The sequence below is a fragment of the Lynx rufus genome, unplaced genomic scaffold, assembly GCF_022079265.1.
Source record: "Lynx rufus isolate CCGP_SWC_20201006 ecotype Redwood Valley unplaced genomic scaffold, mLynRuf1.p SCAF_3, whole genome shotgun sequence".
Lineage (NCBI taxonomy): Eukaryota > Metazoa > Chordata > Mammalia > Carnivora > Felidae > Lynx > Lynx rufus.
Window position 1 is genome coordinate 153,409,030 of NW_025814845.1, and position 20,505 is coordinate 153,429,534.

Consider the following 20,505-nt stretch of genomic DNA (forward strand, 5'->3'; position numbering starts at 1 on the left):
GTCTTGGCCCTGGCTGGCTGAGGGAGAGAGAACTGCCCTTTTCACGGGTGGACTCAATGGTCCATGGACACGGGGCCTGGAAATCAGCGGTCTTAGCCGCTTGTTCAAGGAGTGGTTGTTGAATGAATGGATAAAACTGTCCTTAGGTTCCCTCCCCTGACATCCCCGTTCTGCACACCCAGACCCCAACTCTGGACCCTTTCTGCAAGGCTAAAACATCCCAGCCCTGCCACTTTGGGTAAATCACCTAACTTATCCTCTCTGAGACTCAGCTTTATCATCTATAAAATAGAAGTAATAATACCTATCTTCGTGATTGTTGTTGTGCTTAGAATTATCGAAGTGCTCAGCCCAGAATAGGTGCTTGGGAAGTGGCAGCTGCTATTCTGTTGTATCCCACTGTTGGCTCCAGAGCAATTTTATTTTATTTTTTTTTCGGTATATGAAGTTTATTGTCAAATTGGTTTCCATACAACACCCAGTGCTCATCCCAAAAGGTGCCCTCCTTGATACCCATCTCCCACCCCCCATCAACCCTCAGTTTGTTCTCAGTTTTTAAGAGTCTCTTATGCTTTGGCTCTCTCCCACTCTAACCTCCTTTTTTTTTCCCCCTTACCCTCCCCCATGGGTTTCTGTTAAGTTTCTCAGGATCCACCTAAGAGTGAAAATATATGGTATCTGTCTTTCTCTGTATGGCTTATTTCACTTAGCATCACACTCTCCAGTTCCATCCACGTTGCTACAAAGGGCCATATTTCGTTCTTTCTCATTGCCACGTAGTACTCCATTTCTTTATCCATTCATCAGTTGATGGACATTTAGGCTCTTTCCATAATTTGGCTATTGTTGAGAGTGCTGCTATAAACATTGGGGTACAATGCCCCTATGCATCAGTACTCCTGTATCCCTTGGGTCAATTCCTAGCAGTGCTATTGCTGGGTCATAGGGTAGGTCTATTTTTAATTTTTTGAGGAACCTCCACACTGTTTTCCAGAGTGGCTGCACCAATTTGCATTCCCACCAACATCCAGAGCAATTTTAAAATGTAGGCTTTATTCTTATTCATGTGTGGTGAGGCCAACAGGTCAGGGAAGGAGTGTCATTGAAAAGATTGTTACACCACCGCCTGCCAAGGAATGGGATTTGTGGGTGAGGCAGTGTGTGCAAGCTTGGAGTGCAATAGTTTGAATGATTTCAGCGGATTCTGGGACCTAGGGCTGTCCCTAGCTGTCCGGTACCTGGTGACAGGGCAGGTGGATAGTGGCCTAGAGGGACAAAGTGACAAAGGAGGTGGTTGTAGGATGGGCTGTTGATGGGGTAGTCTGCACACGAAAGACTCGCTTACGGGCAAGTTTCTTTATTTGGGCTATCCCTGGGAGGGGACTCTCCAGAGTCAGTACCCCCAAAGGGGCACTTCCCTGAGATGTGAAGCATCAAATCAGAAGCTAGAAAACATGGTTATTACAAAAACCTAAATAATGGTTTGGCATACCCAGTAAATTTGCATTTAGTTTATTAGGCTCATTTAACCACAAACAGCCAACAGGTGTTAATTGAGCACCTACTACATGCCAGGGATACAGACCCTGCCCTGTGGGAGCTGACCCTCACAATTTCCCAACAAAGCTCTATGCACGATAACTGTTGCTGCTTCCGGGCCTTACCAGGTGGCAAAGCTTCAGTGGATCTGAGGTCCATCGTCTTCACTCAGATCCACTGAACTCTCTTCTGTGGCTCAGCCAGCTCTGCTTTCTGCCATAGACCACAGAGCTGGAGGCCTCTGAGCCCGCAGGCTTCGGGGACCAACTCAGTCCCGCACGGGTGGCATGGGTTGGGATCTTAGCCTTCCTCTTTGAAACCAGACACCCAGATGGCCCTCCCAACTCAACGAGGGGAGCTGAGGCAAGGAGAAAGGGGATGTTAAGTTTATCCATTCCTGCCCTGAGGCTAGACCAATGCCCCAGACAGAGGCAACCAGAAAATGGGAGGAAGGTTCCACTAGTGGCCTGGGAAGAGTAGTATTCAAAACTGAACATAGCCGAGCCCTGGCTTCTGCATTGCAAACACATCATCAGATGATGTATTTCCTTTGACAAGGGGCCAGGGAAAGAACTGGGAATCTTTTTGAGAGGGACCCAGGGCCACTCTGCAGGAGTGTCTTTTGGCCTGAATTTAGGCAGAACCCCAAGCCTGCTGTCGTTTGAGTGTCTGCATTGACAGCATTTCTTCTAAACCATGCACTGCCTGTGTTGGGCCAGAGTGTAGGCATCTTCTACAAGCCCAGGATTCACTTCTTCTTCCTGGGGGCTCCATGGCCCCTCCCTTCCTCCTGGGTCCCCATGACCCACCAGCTCACCTTCACTGCCCTCGTCTCCCCTCCCACCTGGCTTTCTCTTTCCATTCCTCAGCCCAGCTGCAAAATAATATGCACACCAGCCAGAGTCCCTTCCTCCTCCCACTTTCCTCCGGCTGAAAATAAGCACACAAGCCCTTGATTGTTTTCAAGAATTTTTATGCACAGTTACTTGGGAAATAGATAGGGACTGAGAAGAATAACAAATACTGCAGGCATGTTACAAAATGACAAGATATCTCTAGAAGTTCCAGAAGAAACTGTCCTAGATCGTCACAACATCTAACCCAAATTAGCTCTGGCCACCATGCCTTCCACCCTGCTCCCTTTCCTAGAAATGGACATGAAAGTGTCAGAGTCATCTGATCATGCAAAAGACCATAGTCTCCTTGGCCTGCGACCTTCACTGGGTCATCTGCCTCGGGGACTCATGTCTGTGGCTCAACCGGACACAGGTAACTAGTGTTCCATGTACCGCATCTGGTGCCTCCTAGACTTAGGTCAGATGAAACCGAAGGTTCAGTGTCTCTGCCCCACACCCTCCTCTTCCCTTTGATGAGGGAAAGTAAACAGTGGTGCTCATTAAAGCCAGAAAGGGGGCACCTGGGTGGCTCAGTCAGCTGAGCGTCCAACTTTGGCTCAGGTCATGATCTCGCGGTTTGTGAGTTTGAGCCCTGCATCGGGCTCTGTGCTGACAGCTCAGCGCCTGGAGCCTGCTTCGGATTCTGTGTCTCCCTCTCTCTCTGCCTCTCCCCTGCTCATGCTCTGTCTCTCCCTCTCTCTCAAAAATAAATAAACATAAACAAAAAAATAATAAAGCCAGAAAGGGAGGGCAGCTTCAAAGACAGAGGTTATTTGGGGCTGCCTATTACAATGAACAATGTGAGTGGTGAGTAAGCAGAGTGGGGATGATGAAGTCAGTCTTGGGTGGTTTTAACAAGATCCTTGGATAAGATGAGCTCTGTGGTCCCTCGCAGCAATAGGACCTTATTTCCACCTGCTATTTATAAGCTGCGGGACCAAAGCTAACACGTGGAAAAGGACCATTTGTCGCTGGTAAAACTGAAGTAGGTAAACATGCCATGACCACATCCTGTTTTCTATGTTGTGTAGACCCCCGTTCTTCAGAAATAAGTACATACTCATTTTTATCAATTTGTATTTGTTTAAGTGGGAGGAAAATAAGTTTAAGCAGCTAACTCCCAAATGCTCCAAAATTATGATTAAGAATCTGAAAAATTGTTTTTTCAAAGAAAAAAGGCTGAACTAATAAAGGGAGTAGCTGAGACTTTCTTCCCGTGGTTTCACAGTTAACAGGAGACAGGGGCAGGCTTTGGACCTCCCTCGACAGAGCCCCAAACTCATGCTTTCCTCCAGTGAGAGCATGTGGAAACAGGGAATCAGAATTTCCAAGGCTCCCACTGTAGTGTGGCTCTGACACCGGGAACTGGCTTGTGGTGCGTCCTCAGCTCAGCTGTCTGGGGTTAAGTGACTGGCAGACAACCTTTCCTTTTCTGTTCTTTAACCCTGTTCCCACGCACCTCTCCACCCTCTGCAGACAGCACTTTAGCAAAAAACTCTTTAGGGGGTACTCTTGTCCCCATGATTAAAAGGAACCCTTCACAATTTAACCTGCAAATGATACAGTTGTTTGAGACAACCCCGTGTGAATGTGTCTTATTAAAAAGAAATCAAAATAAAAAAATAATAAAGTAAGCTCTTATAATAGTAAGGCTTTTCATTGATTTTCCAAGAATGTGTCTTCACATTCTCTTTTGATATGACAAATGCCTTTCTCCAGAACTGTGTATTTCTGTGCCATGGATGTATCATTTCGTCTTGAATCAGAATCAGAACGTCCAGGGGTGGGGATCAAGCCTCAGGATGGGTAAAAAGTTCCACTCATGATTATGCTACTCAGCCGGGATTAGTGTCAGCTCAGTTCCAAGGAATTGCTCCCACATTTTACCTACATGGGCACTAAGTGGCAATCCGAAGCCACGGATGAGCAAGGAAAGCCAAGATTTTGTGGAACTTTTCAGACCAAAATTTGGCTCAAAAATACGTTTTCACAGCCGACAGAAATGGATCAACTATTTGCATAAGACAAACGTAACAGAGGATCTTCGCAGCAAAAATAAGTACCTTACACACGTCTTCGTTCCTGCAAGGAATCTTATAGTGGTTCTGCCGTGTGCTGGTTGATGGGTAGACAGCAGTCAGTGAGGCATACCTTGCCCTCAGGGGTCTTCTTAGACAAAGTGGCAGAGAGAGGGGTAGGTAGACCATTGTGAATAATAAGGTTAGTGCTAGAGATGGGTGCAAGGTTCTGACACGCTTCTTTTAGTGGCGCCTAATCCCTGACGTGCTACCTGCTAGAATATTTTTAATGGTGAACATCTAAAAAGTTTGGCTTTGCTTCCCTGTAGATGAAATCAAGTTTTTCTTGCAATTTGCTGTTGTGTTGTGACTTTGCTGCTTTTCCTGAAGTCACTGTTGCTCAGAATGTGTCTCTATATCGTGTAGTCATACTCAAGAGGACTCTAAGTGATACACACGTATACATTTGTTATTGTCATGGCCATTTTAATGGCCACATTTATTTTAATGTGTAGGAGGAAGATAACTGATTTTCCACTTACACTGATATAAAATTTCCTTCTCAAAGAAGCTAAAGTTTTAAGAAAATGGAGCGACAGATTCTCGGCCATGGCAAACTTCTGCAGGCTACATGCAGATGGAATATCTTGAGGCAGGGTAACCATGCATTTACTTCCAGCCAATCAGGAAACCATAGGCCCGTGCTGAGATGAACAACGTCTTCCAGCCTGGCATTCAGGGGCCTTCTCTGCAAGTCACGTTGCATTTTTCTTTTTCTTTTTTTTTAGTTTCCATTTGTACCCTTGGAGCCACTATCCTTGCCCTCCCCAAGCTTCCTTCTCTTGGCTTTCTGATCTCCTGAGAAGCCACCCTCAGTTTGTGGAGGCCACTACAAGATGGAGAAACCTTTCCCTTGATTCTCCTAGATCTTGGAAGCGTTTTCAGTTTGTTTGTTTTGCGTGTGTGCCATTCTCTCCCTTGATCTGGTCTTGTGTGTGACCATGTCTGCAAACAACAGCTACGTTTAATAACTAACAGCTTTGCCTGGTGCTTTCTTCATAACTGTTCTCACATGGAGGAAGAAGTTTTTCTTCTTAAAGTCATAGTTTTCAAATTTAGAATAGCTGTAAATCAGAGGATGATGCTGAAGGGAAAGATAACGGATTGTCGCTCATCTAGAAAGGCCTGCCCTTGTAAGCCTTGCTGAGTTGCTGCCTTCTTCATGCAGACTCTGGGACCTCTTCCCGGACACAGAATGAATCACCAGCTTTGCAATGCAACATTTTACTTGTGCTATCTCTCTCATACATACCTGTTTCATTCACACCTGTGTAAGTTGTCTCTTTGTGTGTCTTCTTCCCCTCAGATGTGAGCATCTGAAGAGCCATGGCCATATTTTAACTTCTCATTCAACAATTATTTTGAATGCCTACTACATGCCAGCCACTGGTCGGAGAACTGGGAAGTTGGAGGTGAACAAAGCTGACACTGTCTCTCCCTCATGCAGCTTGTTGCCTTTGCCTTTGACAATGTCTGTCATAAGTGTATTAGTCACCTTTTGCTGCATAACAAATCATCCCAAAACTTAGCAACTTAAAACAACAAAAAGTTATTATCTTCCCAGTTTCTGAGGAAACCATGAGTGTGCAAGGAAAGCCAAGATTTTGTCTCCTTTTTCAGATGAAAATTTCACTCAGAAACATGTTTATATATAATGTAATCTGGTAGAAATCTGGGAGCAGCTTAGTTTAGTAGTTCTGGCCCATGGTCTCTCATGAGACTTCTGTCAAGATCTTGACCAGAATGTAGTCATCTGAAGGCTTGATTTGGCTGGTAGATCTGCTTCCAGGCTCACTCACGTGACTATGGGCTGAAGGCCTCACTTCCTTACCAAATAACCTCTTCATAGGGTGTTCACAGCTGCTGGCTTCCCCCCAAATAGATGTTCCAAGAGAGACAAAGTGAGTAAGGAGAAGTTGCCGTGTCTTTTATCTAATCTCAGAAGTGAAACACGATCACTTCTATTGGTCGCACAAACTAAACCCTGGTGCACTGCAGAAGGAGACTACATAAGGGGGCATGGATCGTAGGGGGGGGCCATCTTGAAGGCTGGCTACCACAGTGGGGCAATCAATACTGGGTGTTCAATAAATGCATGGTAAAATTTGCACCTTAGTAACCCGTAAGTCAAAAGCTCTACTTTTTTAAAAATAGACTTTACTTTTTAGAGTGATTTTAGGTTTACAGCAAAATTAAGCGATAAGTACAGAGCATTCCCATATACTCCCTGCCTCCATATGAGCACATCTTCCACCACAGTGGTACACGTATTATAATCGATGAACTTAGATTGACACATCACTATCACCCAAAGTCCACAGTCTACATTAGGATTCTCTCTTGGTGTTGTGCATTCAATGGGTTTAGACAAATGTACAATGATATATATCCATCATTATAGTATCATATGGAATAGTTTCACCACCCTAAAAATTATCTGTGCTTTTCCAATTCATCCCTCTTTCCCTCTAACCCCTGCCTTTTCCAGAATGTCATATAGAATCATACATTATATAGCCTTTTCAGGTTGTAACTTAGTAATATGCATATAAGCTTCCTGCATGTTTTTTTCACGGCTTGATAACTCATTTCTTACACTTTTTTTTTTAATTTTTTTTTCAACGTTTATTTTATTTTTGGGACAGAGAGAGACAGAGCATGAACGGGCGAGGGGCAGAGAGAGAGGGAGACACAGAATCGGAAACAGGGTCCAGGCTCTGAGCCATCAGCCCAGAGCCCGACGTGGGGCTCGAACTCACAGACCGCGAGATCGTGACCTGGCTGAAGTCGGACGCTTAACCGACTGCGCCACCCAGGCGCCCCCACTTTTTTTTTTAACAAATAAGTAAACATCCTTTTTGCCCTGGTTTTACTGACTGTACAATTTTGGAGTGTTTTTAATCTTCCACTAGGCCTAAATAATTTGAATGGTTTACCCAGCTAACAGACTGCTGCCACATTAAACTAAAAAGCCAGGAAATGTGTTTTGGACAGACTTAGTAATTCATCTTTCCCCTAACTCGTCTTTTTTCCCTTATAATCACATTCTCTAGGTATCTTTCCAGAATCATTCATGTTCTACTTATCTAATGCAGTTGTGGAAAACCTCTGTTTGAAATTCTTTTATGTTCTGTTTAAGATATTGAGTCTTGCTAGAATAACTACTCTCTAAGAAGAAGGACTATGTTGTGTGTTAGTTGATAAAGGGACCTATTGCCAGTGTGTGCTGGCATTAAATAGAAGCCTCAGATACAGAGGAAGGAACTATTCTTTTTTGATGGGAAAAATAGGGCTATAGCATTGCAGTTTGCCCCATTCTTACAGTGAGCTAGCAATGCACATGTACACAAGGAAGGCAATATCAAGTTGGCAGTATTGTTGTCTATGTGGCTTTCCTCCTATTCTGCCAAGATTGAAGGTCAGTACAGACTTGACAATAAAAGGATGGTGTTCTAATGGGTGAAGTTGAAGAAAAAGCAGCCCTTGCCCTTGTGGTTGATTAGTTTGGGAAAATGTTTTCATTCCTAGAGAAGGAAGGAGATCTTACTTTTTCGTTTTCCCTCCCCATGTGAAAAATTTCAAGCTGCAGGGCAATCAGCACTCCTCTGGCACTTTATAAATTGTGATATAGCCTTGTTAGTCAGGCTGAAAATGTATGTTGTTGCGTGCAGTCCTTAACTATGTTAAGATTCATCTTACTAAACTGCCTCATGTTCAGGCAAGTTGTAATGACTCGTTGGGCCTCAATAAAAAAGTTACGTGCAAAAAAAAATTATATCAATTTTTTTTGGAGCAAGAATGATTTCTTGTTATAATGAACCAGAAATACAAGATTCCATTGAAACTGGAACAGTTAACGGAATATGGTTGATATATATATCAAGGGAAATAAGAAGAGGGTCAAACAAAGCCAATGAAGGAAGAACCCAAGATTGGCTTGGGATAAACATAAGGATAATAGCATTTCAGCACAGGCATCTTCTGACCACTTGCAGCAGTTAGTTGGCCATTGTCAGCAGCAGCACTGTCATCATCTAAAGAGGAAGCAGGGTGTAGAGCAGGAGAGCTGGAACAACTGTCATGTTAGCAAGAACTCATATTTGTGTCGTGTCCAACACTGTGCCCGCCACTCTGACTCTGCAAGGAAACAGTTTGTCTCTAGTACGTTGCAACCAGAAAGCCAGCAGCGCTCATGAGAACAACAACAACAAAAGGTTGAAGTGCTACAAGAAGCCTTCATATTCGGGAGCAAAACAGCTTATAGATTCTATTGTGTAAAAAGCAATAGAAAGTCCTGGAAAAGGACTGAGAGGGAGTTGAAAGGATGTACTCTGCTCAAGTCTTAGTGGAAAAGCAGGTTAACTTTTCAAAATTTGCCAGTAGTTAAGGGTTGATGAGAATGGTAATTCAATTTATGTTTCTTTACCAACTGCTCCAAGTTGTCTCCAATGTTTTATGGAAATATTATGTAATAGTTCTACCTAACTGTTTTAACAGCAGTATTTTCACTAAAATGGAGTAGATGAGTGGGAAAATGTTCCTTGCTCAACAATACCTCTGGGGAGTCAGGAAACCAATGTGGTCACCCATGCTTTCCCTCCTGATAACCAAACCTCCTGAAGGCCCCCAGAGGTGGTTATGGTACCTGAGAGATAATAAGTAGCCCCAGAAGCATCTTGCTTGCAAACCCAAAGTTACCAAGGAATTACAAACGATCACATCATCTTTAAAAACATTTCCGAATATCAATTATTTCAGCCTTTATCTGCTCCCACACCTTCCTCCACGTGCATCACACTCCAATTGGCAACACTGTCCCTCACCAGAGAGGGAGAATAAGTATAAGAGGGGCATGTGGTTTGGGGGAAAAAAAAGGCTCTTATCGATTCTTACCTGCCCTTCTGGGAGTCAGGGCAGGAGAGCATCCCTTCCTTCCCACTGTCAGTTGACATAGCAGATGGAGGTTAGTGGCTTCCTGGCGTCTGTGAAGGCCAAGAAGCCTGCCTCAAAGGAGGAGTCCAGCTGAAAGATGACCAAGAGTCAGGGCACCTGGGTTCTCACCTAGGATTTGCCACTAACATTTGGCAACCTTTATCTGTAACCTCAAGTGGTTGGACTACAAGATCCATGAGGTCCAGTAGAGCACTGATAATTTGCTGTTCCATATTGGCCAGAAGAAGCTGGTGAGCCTTATGTAGTTTCGCAGGAGGAAGTTACTATGTTTTCCCGTAAATCTAAATCTGTGGTTGCAAACTGGTGGTCAGATCTGGCATGTAAGTGCGTTTTGTTTATACTCCCTAGTGTTTTGTAAGTTTTTTGTCTTTTATTTTTATTACTAGTTGTCAACACTTGAAACATAGTGCAATTCTCAGTATCACTTCTGGCTTGTCTTGAAAATTCTGTGTCTGGCAACACCTGGCCCTTACTCTTACATCGCAACCTCTTCCACACTGGGCCTGTGCTGTTAGGTTCCTCAGGTCCACATGGCCCACTTTGCTTATTTCCGTCCATACCTGGCCACTGTAGAAGTTAAAGTTTGCAACCCCTGTTTTAAATTTTCTCCATATTCTCTGGGTCACATGGGACAATGTAGAGTATGTGTAAAAGACACATACTCTAGCCTATTTGAGCTTTCTCTGATGCTTGGACTGGTTCCAGGAGGATGAGTTCCTGGGCATGTGAGCTGTGGGCATGCCTATTTGGCTTGGTCATGAATGAGGACGGTGGGGTAAAAGCTAGAAGCTCACAAGCTTGTCATGTTCTGGAAAGTTCCCCATTGTTACAGCTCCATTACAAGTGTGCAGAAGGTGTATGAGAGGTTCCATGTGAGCATCTGAGTGCATCAGGAGAGATAAGACCAGAAGAAAAAAATGCTTGTGGGGTTTTCAAGTGCCTTTTCCCCTCCTCTTCTTACCCTTATTGTCTAGGTCCATGCCACAAGCGACGGACAGGTGGCTGCTGCACTCAGCTGGGCTCCCTGTCAGCCCTGAAGCATGCTGTCCTTGGGCTGTACCTGCTGGTCTTCCTGATTCTTGTGGGCATCTTCATCTTAGCAGGTAAGGGCACCCTTTCCTGTTGTGGCCTTTAAGAATGTGAATGGAGGTGTATAGGGAGCAACAGTAGATGGGAACTGGAGAGCTTAAACCTCTGCTCTCCATTTTCACAGTCATAAGCCCAAACACTGCCCCTGTCACCATGGAAACCACGAAGGAGGAAGCTGGCTGGTCTTTCAGACCAGCATGACTCTTGACAGCATTGCCCATTTCATGTGGGATGAGGAGTTGGCAGGCAATATGTGAGTTTGGAGAACCTCTGAGTCCAGGAGCAGAGATTTAGCTACTCTGAGTGGCTTCTGAGTTTTCGGGCATCATTGTGTGACTTGTGCATCCAGGGCCTCCCTGGAGCTCTATTCTGTGGTTTGCACAGAGCAGGCTAAGCCCCTTGTCCTGGGCATGATGAAAATAGTCATGAGACATTTTGCTGCTGTGGTTAATCAGAGTCATCATCAACCTGCTGTCCTTTTGTGATTACTCGGGGGTGGGACGGGTTTGCCCCAGTTCCGCTGGGCTCTTCTCCCCAGTGTCCATCTGTAAGACAGGCTGGTCATAGGCTGGAGTTAGGAGCACATTTTCTAGATAGGAAGAAGGAGAGCTCATGGACTTAGAAAGGGATCAAGCAGAAGACCACATGTGAGCAACCTAGTTCACTGCTCACAGGTCACTCCACTGTGATGGAGATGGTGAAGCACAGAGGGGCAGAGGTTGTAGTGGTCTCTCCTGACTCCCACACAGAAGGAGAGGTGCCCAATTCCCACCTTTCTCAATGAAAGTATGTAAGAGTTGACAAAGTAAGACCAAGGGTTCAGTTTATTTCAACCTTACCCATCCTACGTGATAGCCTACTTTGTGTCAGGTTCCATGCTAGAAGTGGATATGCAGCTAAATAAGACCCATGGGCTTCCTTCAAGGAGCTCCCAGTTGTTGGACAAGGCAGAGGCACACAGCTAGAGCTCTGTCTCAAGGCGGAATGTGATAGGGCTGATGACAGAGACTGTATGTTGACAACAAGTGCTATGGTAATATAGAGGAGACACACGCAGTGGAAGTATGGGTAATGCATGGAGCGGGGTTGGTCAGAGCAAGGCGGCTGGCCAGACCGAGATGACTTAGAGTGCTGAGGGTGGGGCCCATGAGTTAACTCTAGGACAGGGATTGGGAGGCTAAGCACTTGCAGATGACCTTTGCTGGAAATCATGAGGCAGATGCCTAGGACCTCATTGGTATTGTCTCACTGTCTGTCAAGTGAGAATAGTCACCTGGGGCCTATGATGGAATGTTCAATGCTGCCTTCACCTTCAGGGTTCCACACTCGGGGCAAAGGGCATGATTAAGGGTGGTGTCTGTCCTACCACCCCTTGACCTGAGTGGGGGGACAGCCAACAACAACGAGAGAAAGTCATGATTCATCTCAAGGACCCATGGATGATGTCCAGCCAGAGGATGATTTGAACATGTTCTTGGGCTGCTCAGTGGGAGATTGGGATCTGGGTTTTGTGGGCTTGGCAGCCACAACCATAACAAATTTCCAGAATTTTTGGAAACTGTTTCAGCCCAGCAGGAAAGCTAGGCTATGGTATTACAATCTCTCTGCTGAATAGGAACTTTTAGGTGACAGAAGAGGGTCTAGAAGAGAGTGCCAGACAAATGGGGACCATAGGGCAGGTCTCTAGAGCCTGGAAGCCTGGAAGCGTGGAAGGGCATAATTTTGGGAGAAGATAAAGTTCTCTTCTGTGTCTAGAGGGTTGCCAAAAAGCAGGCATATTCTGTGTGACCTCAGAGGGTAGAATTAGACAAATGGGTGAATTTTGTAAGGAAATAGATTCTCATTCAAAATAGAGGAGAGGTTCTAGCAAGTAGTGCTGCTTGGGATGCTGCAGAAAGACTTTTCTCCTGGCTTTGTCAACTTGGAGGTCGAATGGGATTTATGATGACATCCTGGAAGTTTCAGAAGGGAGGGTGGATCATGGTTTTCCAATCTAACCAAAATATTGCCATGCTTCCTTAGTTTTCTAGACAGAAACCTGGGGAGGATATTGATCATTATGATCACCTTTGAATTTGAAGTTTCTGGATGCCAGATTGCCTGTGTGGAATGACAGTTTGGGGTGTATCAGAACTAATCTGATGAAACAGAGCATCATACTTTACATCTTGGCTCTGGGGCATGACCACTGTCCCCTCCCCAGGTTCTTCTCTGGAAAATCATGCTGGCCTCTGGGAGGGTTTTGGTGAGGGTGGCCAATGAAAAAATGTAGTCACCAACTGCTTCTCCCCTAGGGAGGGGACTTAGGAATGTAATGAACAAGTCTGGGATTCTTCAAGGAGACCCTGCCTGACCTAGGTAGGAAGTTTCTTCAGAGCACCCTGATTAGAGACCTCCAGTTATGTCTCCTTTATGAAAATACCAAGACTATGGAGAGATACATGGTTCAGTGTAAATTAGAGCTTACCTAGCCTTCTGTTAGGAGTTCTGCTGTGGCTGCTTCCCCATGTTGGGCAGAATATGCTCTTCATTGTCCTGCTGAGGTTGCCTTCCACAAGAGGTGCTAAAGACTGAGTTGTGCCTCACCACCAAATTTATATGTTGAAGCCCTAACCTTTAATATGATGGTATTTGGGGGTGGGGCCTTTGGGAGTTTATTAGGTTATGAGGGTGGGACCCTCATGATGAGATTGGTGCCCTTATAAGAGGAGAGAGGAGAGGAGAGGAGAGAGAGGAGAGAGAGGAAGAGAGAGAAATCTGCCACGTGAGGACACAGAGAGAGTCGCCTGCAAGCCAGGAAAACAGCCCTTACCAACAACTGAATCTACCCACACCTTGATCTTAGACTTCCCAGTCTCCACAACTGTGACAAACAAATGTCTATTGTTTAAGCCACCCAGGCTATGGTGTTTTGTTATAGAGGCCTGGACTAAGACAGGAGGAGTTCTGTTTGAACCACTCTCAGATTTCAAAATCTCCTTGTCGACCCAAAGCTCATACATCCTACAGTTGGATAACAAAATTATCCACTCTGACCAAGCACCATGTCTGAATGACTGGTAAAAAATGATTGTGGTACACGTGCTTGCTCCTGCTGTTTTTCAATATTATAAAATTATAATCTAACTACATAAAATATTACTCTTATAAAACTTCTCATGAGACTTGTCTCAATTCATCTCTTTATCCAAGTATTCAAAATAAAAGGCAAATACTGTACCTTGTGTTCACGCATCATCCCAACATCCCCTGTCCAATCCAGACATCTGGATTTGAATGATTTTAAACCACACTATTTTCTCAGTTGGGCTTTCTACCCAACTATCCATTCCTAACTGGTATCCTCTTGGGAACTTTATTGATACAACATTGCCAAGTTCTATGCACACAGTCTTCCAACATCACTCAATGAGGCTGCATCAGTCCATTCTTCCCAGCCCCCAATTCCTTTAAGACTTTCTATCTCTTCAACCCGTTTGATTTATTACCTGGGCTGATGGTTCCATATTATGTTTTTGTTCTGTTCCACGTTCAGTTTGGGACAGTATTGACCATCAGGCTTAATTCAATTCATAAGTAAGAGGGTTGAGATTGGATGGTTGTGTGTCCTGAGGTCTTCAGTTCAGCACTTCAGGGAAGATGTGATGGAGTGAAAGGGTTAGAGGAGGTTCATTATTACTCATGACTATTCTGGGACATCACTGTAGTGACAAAGAGTGGTCATGGGGAACGATCTCTTCTTCTTCCTTTCTCCTACCATGACACTACTAAGGAATTTGAATTCCTGCTGTGAAAATGTAATAGCAGAAAGGGGAAGTGCAAACATCTGGGGGCTGATTAACCTGGAGTTTTACAGCAACATAGACTGGAACGGGGAGAGTTCCTGGTGAAAAGGGCTCCTCTCACAGCTTAATTTAATTCTTCCTTAACAGCAACAGTCAGATAGTGCCATCATCATCCTAATCACTGCTTCACCTGTACATGAGTGCTTAGTGGGTGCAGAGCAACGGAACAAACCCTGGTATTTCAGTCCATTGGGGCTGTTATAACAAACTGCCACAGTCTGAGCGGCTTAAACAACAAACAGCTGTTTCTCACAGTTCTGGAGACTGGGAAGTCCAAGATCAAGCTACTGGCAGATTTGGTGTCTGGTGAGGACCCACCTCCTGGTTAATAGACAGCTGTCTTCTCACAGTGTCCTCACATGCAGAAGGGGTGAGGGAGCTCTTTGGGGTCTCTTTTATAGTGGCACTAATCCCATTCAGGAGGGTCCTACCCTCACATCCTGATCACCTCCCAAATGCCCCACCTCAAGATACCATCACATTGGGGGTTAGGATTTCAACATATGAATTTGGGAGGACACAAACATTTAGTTGATAGCATGGGAATAAAAAAGAATCATGCGATGTGTTTCCTGCTCTGGGAAAGTTTAAAATAAGAAGCATACAGGGGTGCTTGGGTGGCTCAGTCAGTTAAGCATCTCACTCTTGGTTTCAGCTCAGGTCGTGGTCTCATGGCTTGTGGGTTTGAGCCCTAGCACGGAGCCTGCTTAGGATTCTCTCTCTCTCCCTCTCTCTCTGCCCTTCCCCTGCTTTCTCTGTCTCTGTCTCTCTCTCAAATAAATAAACTTAAAAAAAATGAAATCAGAAGCATACAAATACATTAGAACAGTACGATGTAGCTGATGCTATGTGCCAAAGGAGAGTCTGCTGATGCAAAGGGGAGTCTGACTCCTGACAGCTGGAGTGGCTGGGAAGGCCTCAGCCTGGGGAAAGCTGAACACTAGGTGTCCCGAATGTCATTTGAACTGAGCACCCCTTTTTTTTATCACCTCGTTTCAAGCAGGTTTTGGACTCTGCAATCAGAGAACGGTGCGCTCAGAGCCCATAGCCATTTATGTGGCAGATTATTGATCTCATCATGCATCTCAGAATGAAGAGTGTGTTGCCTGTAGACTTTATTGGGACACCCTGTTGGAAGCAGCGCCATGAAATTCCACCCTGTGCTTATTGTAGGGGTGCTGCTGAAGACCTTGTTCATCCCATTACACAATGTTGACACACGCAGAAATTATTTTCTGTCTTAGCCTCAGAAGGAGGTGTGCTTGTCTTGAGGAAATAGTTCGTTTTCACCTTCAGGAGACTGTGAATCTGAAAGTAATTAAAATTGCTTTCAAGAGGTAATTAATGCAAACCAAGAGTTAGCTGTCATCCCCTTGCAAGATGTGTGAATTTGAAAGTAATTAAAATGAAAACCTGCAGACAGATCTGTGGTCCACCCACAGCCACTGTATAGACTTTCCAGAAAGCATTTTTTCATTCATCCTGTTCCTACCCCCATTTAGCGTCTCTCACTACTTCTTCCTTTATCTTATTCTCATCTACTGTTATGTTAGTGTATTTTATGTGTCCTTGTAAACTGCCTTAATCCTTTTTGGAACAAGGAAGGGTGTTATGCACAGTTCTGTCTTGTAAAAAAAATTCTGCCTACTCTCTTCAATTCTGCAAGTGCACGATGTTTTTAAATATGCACATGACGAGTGAGTGAGTGAACGAATGAATGAATGACAGAGACGAGGAACCTTGGAGGGAATCTTATTTGTGGGGGAAAATGATTATTTCAGTTTCAGTCAAGTGTCTACATGGCACGGTAAATATGGAATCACCACTCAAGGACATGTGACTGGTGGAAGAAGTGTGTAATTAATTACATTATGACACATACATCATAGTCTGTACTGGGTAGGCATTATAGCGTTTAGGGAGAATATTAAGACAGGCAGAGTCACGCAATACCTTATACTGGTGAACACCATGGACTCTGAAGCCAGCCTGTGTGGGTTTGAATCCCCTCTTCTCCATTACCAGCTATGAGATGTTGACCAAGTTACTGGATCTTTCTGTACCTGAGTTTTTTCATCAGAAAATGAGAAAAATAAGTATGCTTGCTTCATTGGGTTGTTATGAGATTTAAACATGTTAATATATTTAAAGCACTCAGAAAAGTGGCTCCTGGCACAGAGTGAGCACGCTGGTAGTACTCTTGTTAGGATAGCAGCATTACTACCCCTACTATATTATTATGCCTATTTTTTTTTGCTTTTCTTTGCAGTCAGTTAAGCTTGATAGTGGGAACTGAGAGTCAGGAATACTTGAGTTTGGTCCCAGCTCATCCATTAACCCTCTGTAATCTTGGGAAAAATCACTGTCTGAACCTTAGCATACTCATTTGTAAAGTGGGCAGGTTGGAGTAGATCAGTGTTTCCCAAACTCTTTGACCATGACCTAGTTCACACATATACCCATAACTGAAATAATCTTAAGCGTGTGGTAGATGCTGATGATTTTCTATTCTACTCATTGTAAAAGAAATATTCATCATCTATATATTTATGTCATGATTCACAAATAGAATGCAAGCTGTAGTGTAAAATCAAAGGGCTAAATGATAATTCTATCACTCTATGTGTCTTTCAAACATTATTTTTTTTTTTTGAGAGAGAGAGAGAGAGGGGAGGGGCAGAGAAAGAAAGAGATAAAGGATCCAAAGTAGGCTTCATGCTGACAGCAGAGAGCCCTATGCGGGGCTTGAACCCTCGAACCATGAGATAGTGACCTGAGCCAAAGTTGGACATTCAACTGATTGAGCCACCCAGGTGCCCCTCAAACATTCTAAGTGAACAGCTATATTCTCTTCAGGATATGGACTTTGAGGGGAAACTTCTGGGTTCACATCTGGGCTGTGCCACTGAATGGCTCTATAATCTTAGGGCAAAAAATTTAACCTCTCAAATCCTCAGTTTTTCATCAGTCACATGGGATGACAATGGTACCTACCCCATAGAGTTGCTGTAAGGATTAAATTAATTTATACATGAAAACTCTTCATGCCTAGCACAAAAATAGTATTCAATAAATATCATCATTAGTCATTAGTATTGTTGCTATTTAACAATATTGCTATTATCATTGGTCTTGGAACAATCAGAGGGACTTTGCTGTCAGAATAAGAAAGGGTTAGAATCCTGCTTGCTTAGCCTGAGCACCTAGTGGTTTTGTCTATAAATAGAGAACGTTGTATGCTTGGTGTAGCGGGAGGGTCTGTGCCCATACCCCACACGTTTCTAATAAATCCACAGGGGAGGCCTGGAGACTTTGTCTGAGGGATCCTGGCCTTGCCGTGACAGTGCAGGGCTCAGTAAGCCAAGAAACAGGATAGTGTTTCCAGCACTGTGTCTCCTTAGGGAAGAGAGTGAGCAAGCCAGCACCATGGTGCCGTTCCCACCCGTGGCACTCGGGAGCTTAGCCTTGGAAGGAGTCTCAGAGGACATCTTGTACAACCTCCCTCCCTCCCAGGGCAAGAACCTCCCTCCTGACTTCCCAGACAGATGAGGTATTGCGCTTCTACTGAAGAACAGCCACAAGTGACAGAAACTCTTGCCTAATCTTCCTCAACTATCCCACGCATGCTGTTTCTAGCTCCTCTTGTAGGAACAGCTCGCAACAAGCCTTTCTCCTCATCCTCGTGATTGTTCTTCAGCGAGGTGAAAATAGGCTAAGCAAGATTCATTCTTCCAATAGTGACTTGGTCAGGAGACCTACGTGTGTGTGTGTGTTCACACCTGCTACATTATATTGAGGTCATCGTTTTACATACCTGCTCCTCTTCTCGTCCAGAACAAAGCTCCTTCATGATAAGGTACTGTGTCTTGTTCATGCCAGTGCCTGGCATGATGCCCTGCACAGAGTAGATGTTCAGCTAAGGTTTGGCATCAATGTAATGGCCATCCTCCCCCTCCCATCCCCACCCAATAAGCTCCAGGTTTTCGTGGAAAACAAAATTAGACACAGCACTGTCGGTGTAGTCTGGCTAGGGCAGGGTGTGCTGAGCTGTGACGAACTTTGATCTGGACACTGCCCGTCTGCTGATGTAGCCTAAATTTGCACGAGCCTTCCTCGCGGTGACTCATAGTAATACACGATACCACATCTAAGGGATGGGATACTAAGCAGCCATTAATAATCATGTCTGTTCGCCAACCCCACCCCCAACTCCAGATATCTTTCAAAGGGAATATTGCCTAGTGAGGGCTTCTCTATCCCATGTCAGTACAACTGGCTTTGGTTGGTTTTCTTGTTGCCTTAACTCAAATGCAGATCTTGTTAGTAATCCCAATTAAATGTCATCACGCCGGCTTCTGCCAAGTATTGCAGCCTGTTGGATCAGTTTGAATCTGCATTCGGACATCTGTCATTTAGCTTTCCCTTTCGGGCTTGTGTCATCGGTCACATCTGAGCCAGTATCCCAACACAGTCTCCATTCCATAGCCTGCCGCCACGTGTACGGTTCCCGGGAGGACATGACCAATGACACCCCAGCCCATGCACAGGCTTTACCATCCTGGGAGGTGGGATCGCCTCAAAGACCTCCCCCCTCCCCCGCCACCAGCCTTTTTCCTTAAACCCAGACCCCACTCACCTGAGACACTACCTTTCCCCCTATGTTCCACCTTGGCTGTGTGAACCTTCCCAAGCTATCAGAGTTTCCCCAGCAGAAGAGACCCCAGTCTTTCCTTAGTTCCAGGGGAGTGGGCAGGAAAAAGAGGAAGAGAATTTTGACATCCTGGCTTTTCCACAAAAAATTCCACGGCCTAAGATGAAGGACCTTCCATATCTCCCTTACTTAGATGGATGCCTCTGACCACCCCTGAGGTGAGGAAAGTGAGCATGGGAGAAAGCCACCTGCAAATTTGGTATTATGTTCTCTGGGTCTTCAGTCAAACTGTACCATAATTAGGACAGTGCAGAGGACTGATCTCAACTACCTCTTTCTGCAATCCTCCCTCTAGACAAAGGGCCAAATCTGGCCAGTGCCTGCGTTTGCCAATAAAGTTCTATCGGCACACAGCTGTGCTCATTCATTTACGTATTGTCTATGCCTGCTTTCGTGCCACAGTGGCAGTGCTGAGTGCTTTTGACAGAGACGGTATGGCCTAGTGAGCAAAACATAGTTACTCCCTGGCATTTTGCAGAAAACGTTTGCCAACCCCCCCTTTAGGCTTATACTGACCACTATCAGCCCTTTAATCTTTCACCTCTGGAGTGTGCTTTATAGTGTTCAAAGAATTTACACATATGTTATGTCATCTATTTCTTCTAACAATCAAAGGAATCCAGAAAAGAGTTCATGGTCCATTGTTGAAGGAACTGAGGCGCAGAGGAGTTGTGCATGCTGGCTCACGGTCCCACAGCTGGAGCGTGGAACCTGGACCATGGACGATAGGTTGGTGTGAAGTCAGTCAGCCCTTCTCTTACCCCAGTCTCCTGCTGGAGGCATTAACCATGGCCCAGTGACAAAGCGCCTGGGCACTGGAATCAACCTGCCAGGGTACGAATCTTGGCTTTGCCACTTCCTGTGTACCCTTGGGCAAGTTATTCAAGAGTCATCATCTATAAAGCAGAAGTGACACCACTGTCCACTTTGAAGTGTCATGATGAGGTTGAGATAAATTCATCCATAGGAACTATCTACAATAGTCCATGGTATGTAGTAACAATCATCAGTGTTGTTAGGTGATATAATCGAGTATAACTCCCTCCAACTGTGCCTTAATCCAGCCCTCATTTCACCATGCTATCCAGGAAATAGTAAGAGAAACTTCTCAACTGCTTTGATTTCTGTCCAAGGAACCAGGATTGGAGGAAATTTTAGAAGCACTGTTAACGCAGCACCCAGATTTTGCTAAGAAAATGACATTTCTTAACTAAGCACAAATAGATGGGAATGGGCTTGAGTTAGTCTTTTGCTTCCTCCTGCAGCTCACATATCCCTCTTCATGGCTCAACTGTTGTACCTTCAAAACCTACCTTTCCTTCTGCCTTCTGGTTCTGTCTTCTGCTTGCTTGTGCCAGAGCTATGAAGTAGATGGTGTCACTAACTGATGACTT

At 44.8% G+C, this 20,505-nt stretch overlaps 1 protein-coding gene across 1 annotated transcript in view; it reads left to right on the forward strand.

Annotated features, from left to right (window-relative positions):
- Window positions 1-20,505, forward strand: part of SCARA5 (scavenger receptor class A member 5) — a 120,036-nt gene that overhangs the window by 15,050 nt on the left and 84,481 nt on the right. The window contains exon 2 of the mRNA XM_047092175.1: window positions 10,441-10,569. Within this exon, the coding sequence (XP_046948131.1) occupies window positions 10,441-10,569 (129 nt within the window). The remainder of the gene's footprint in view (window positions 1-10,440; window positions 10,570-20,505) is intronic.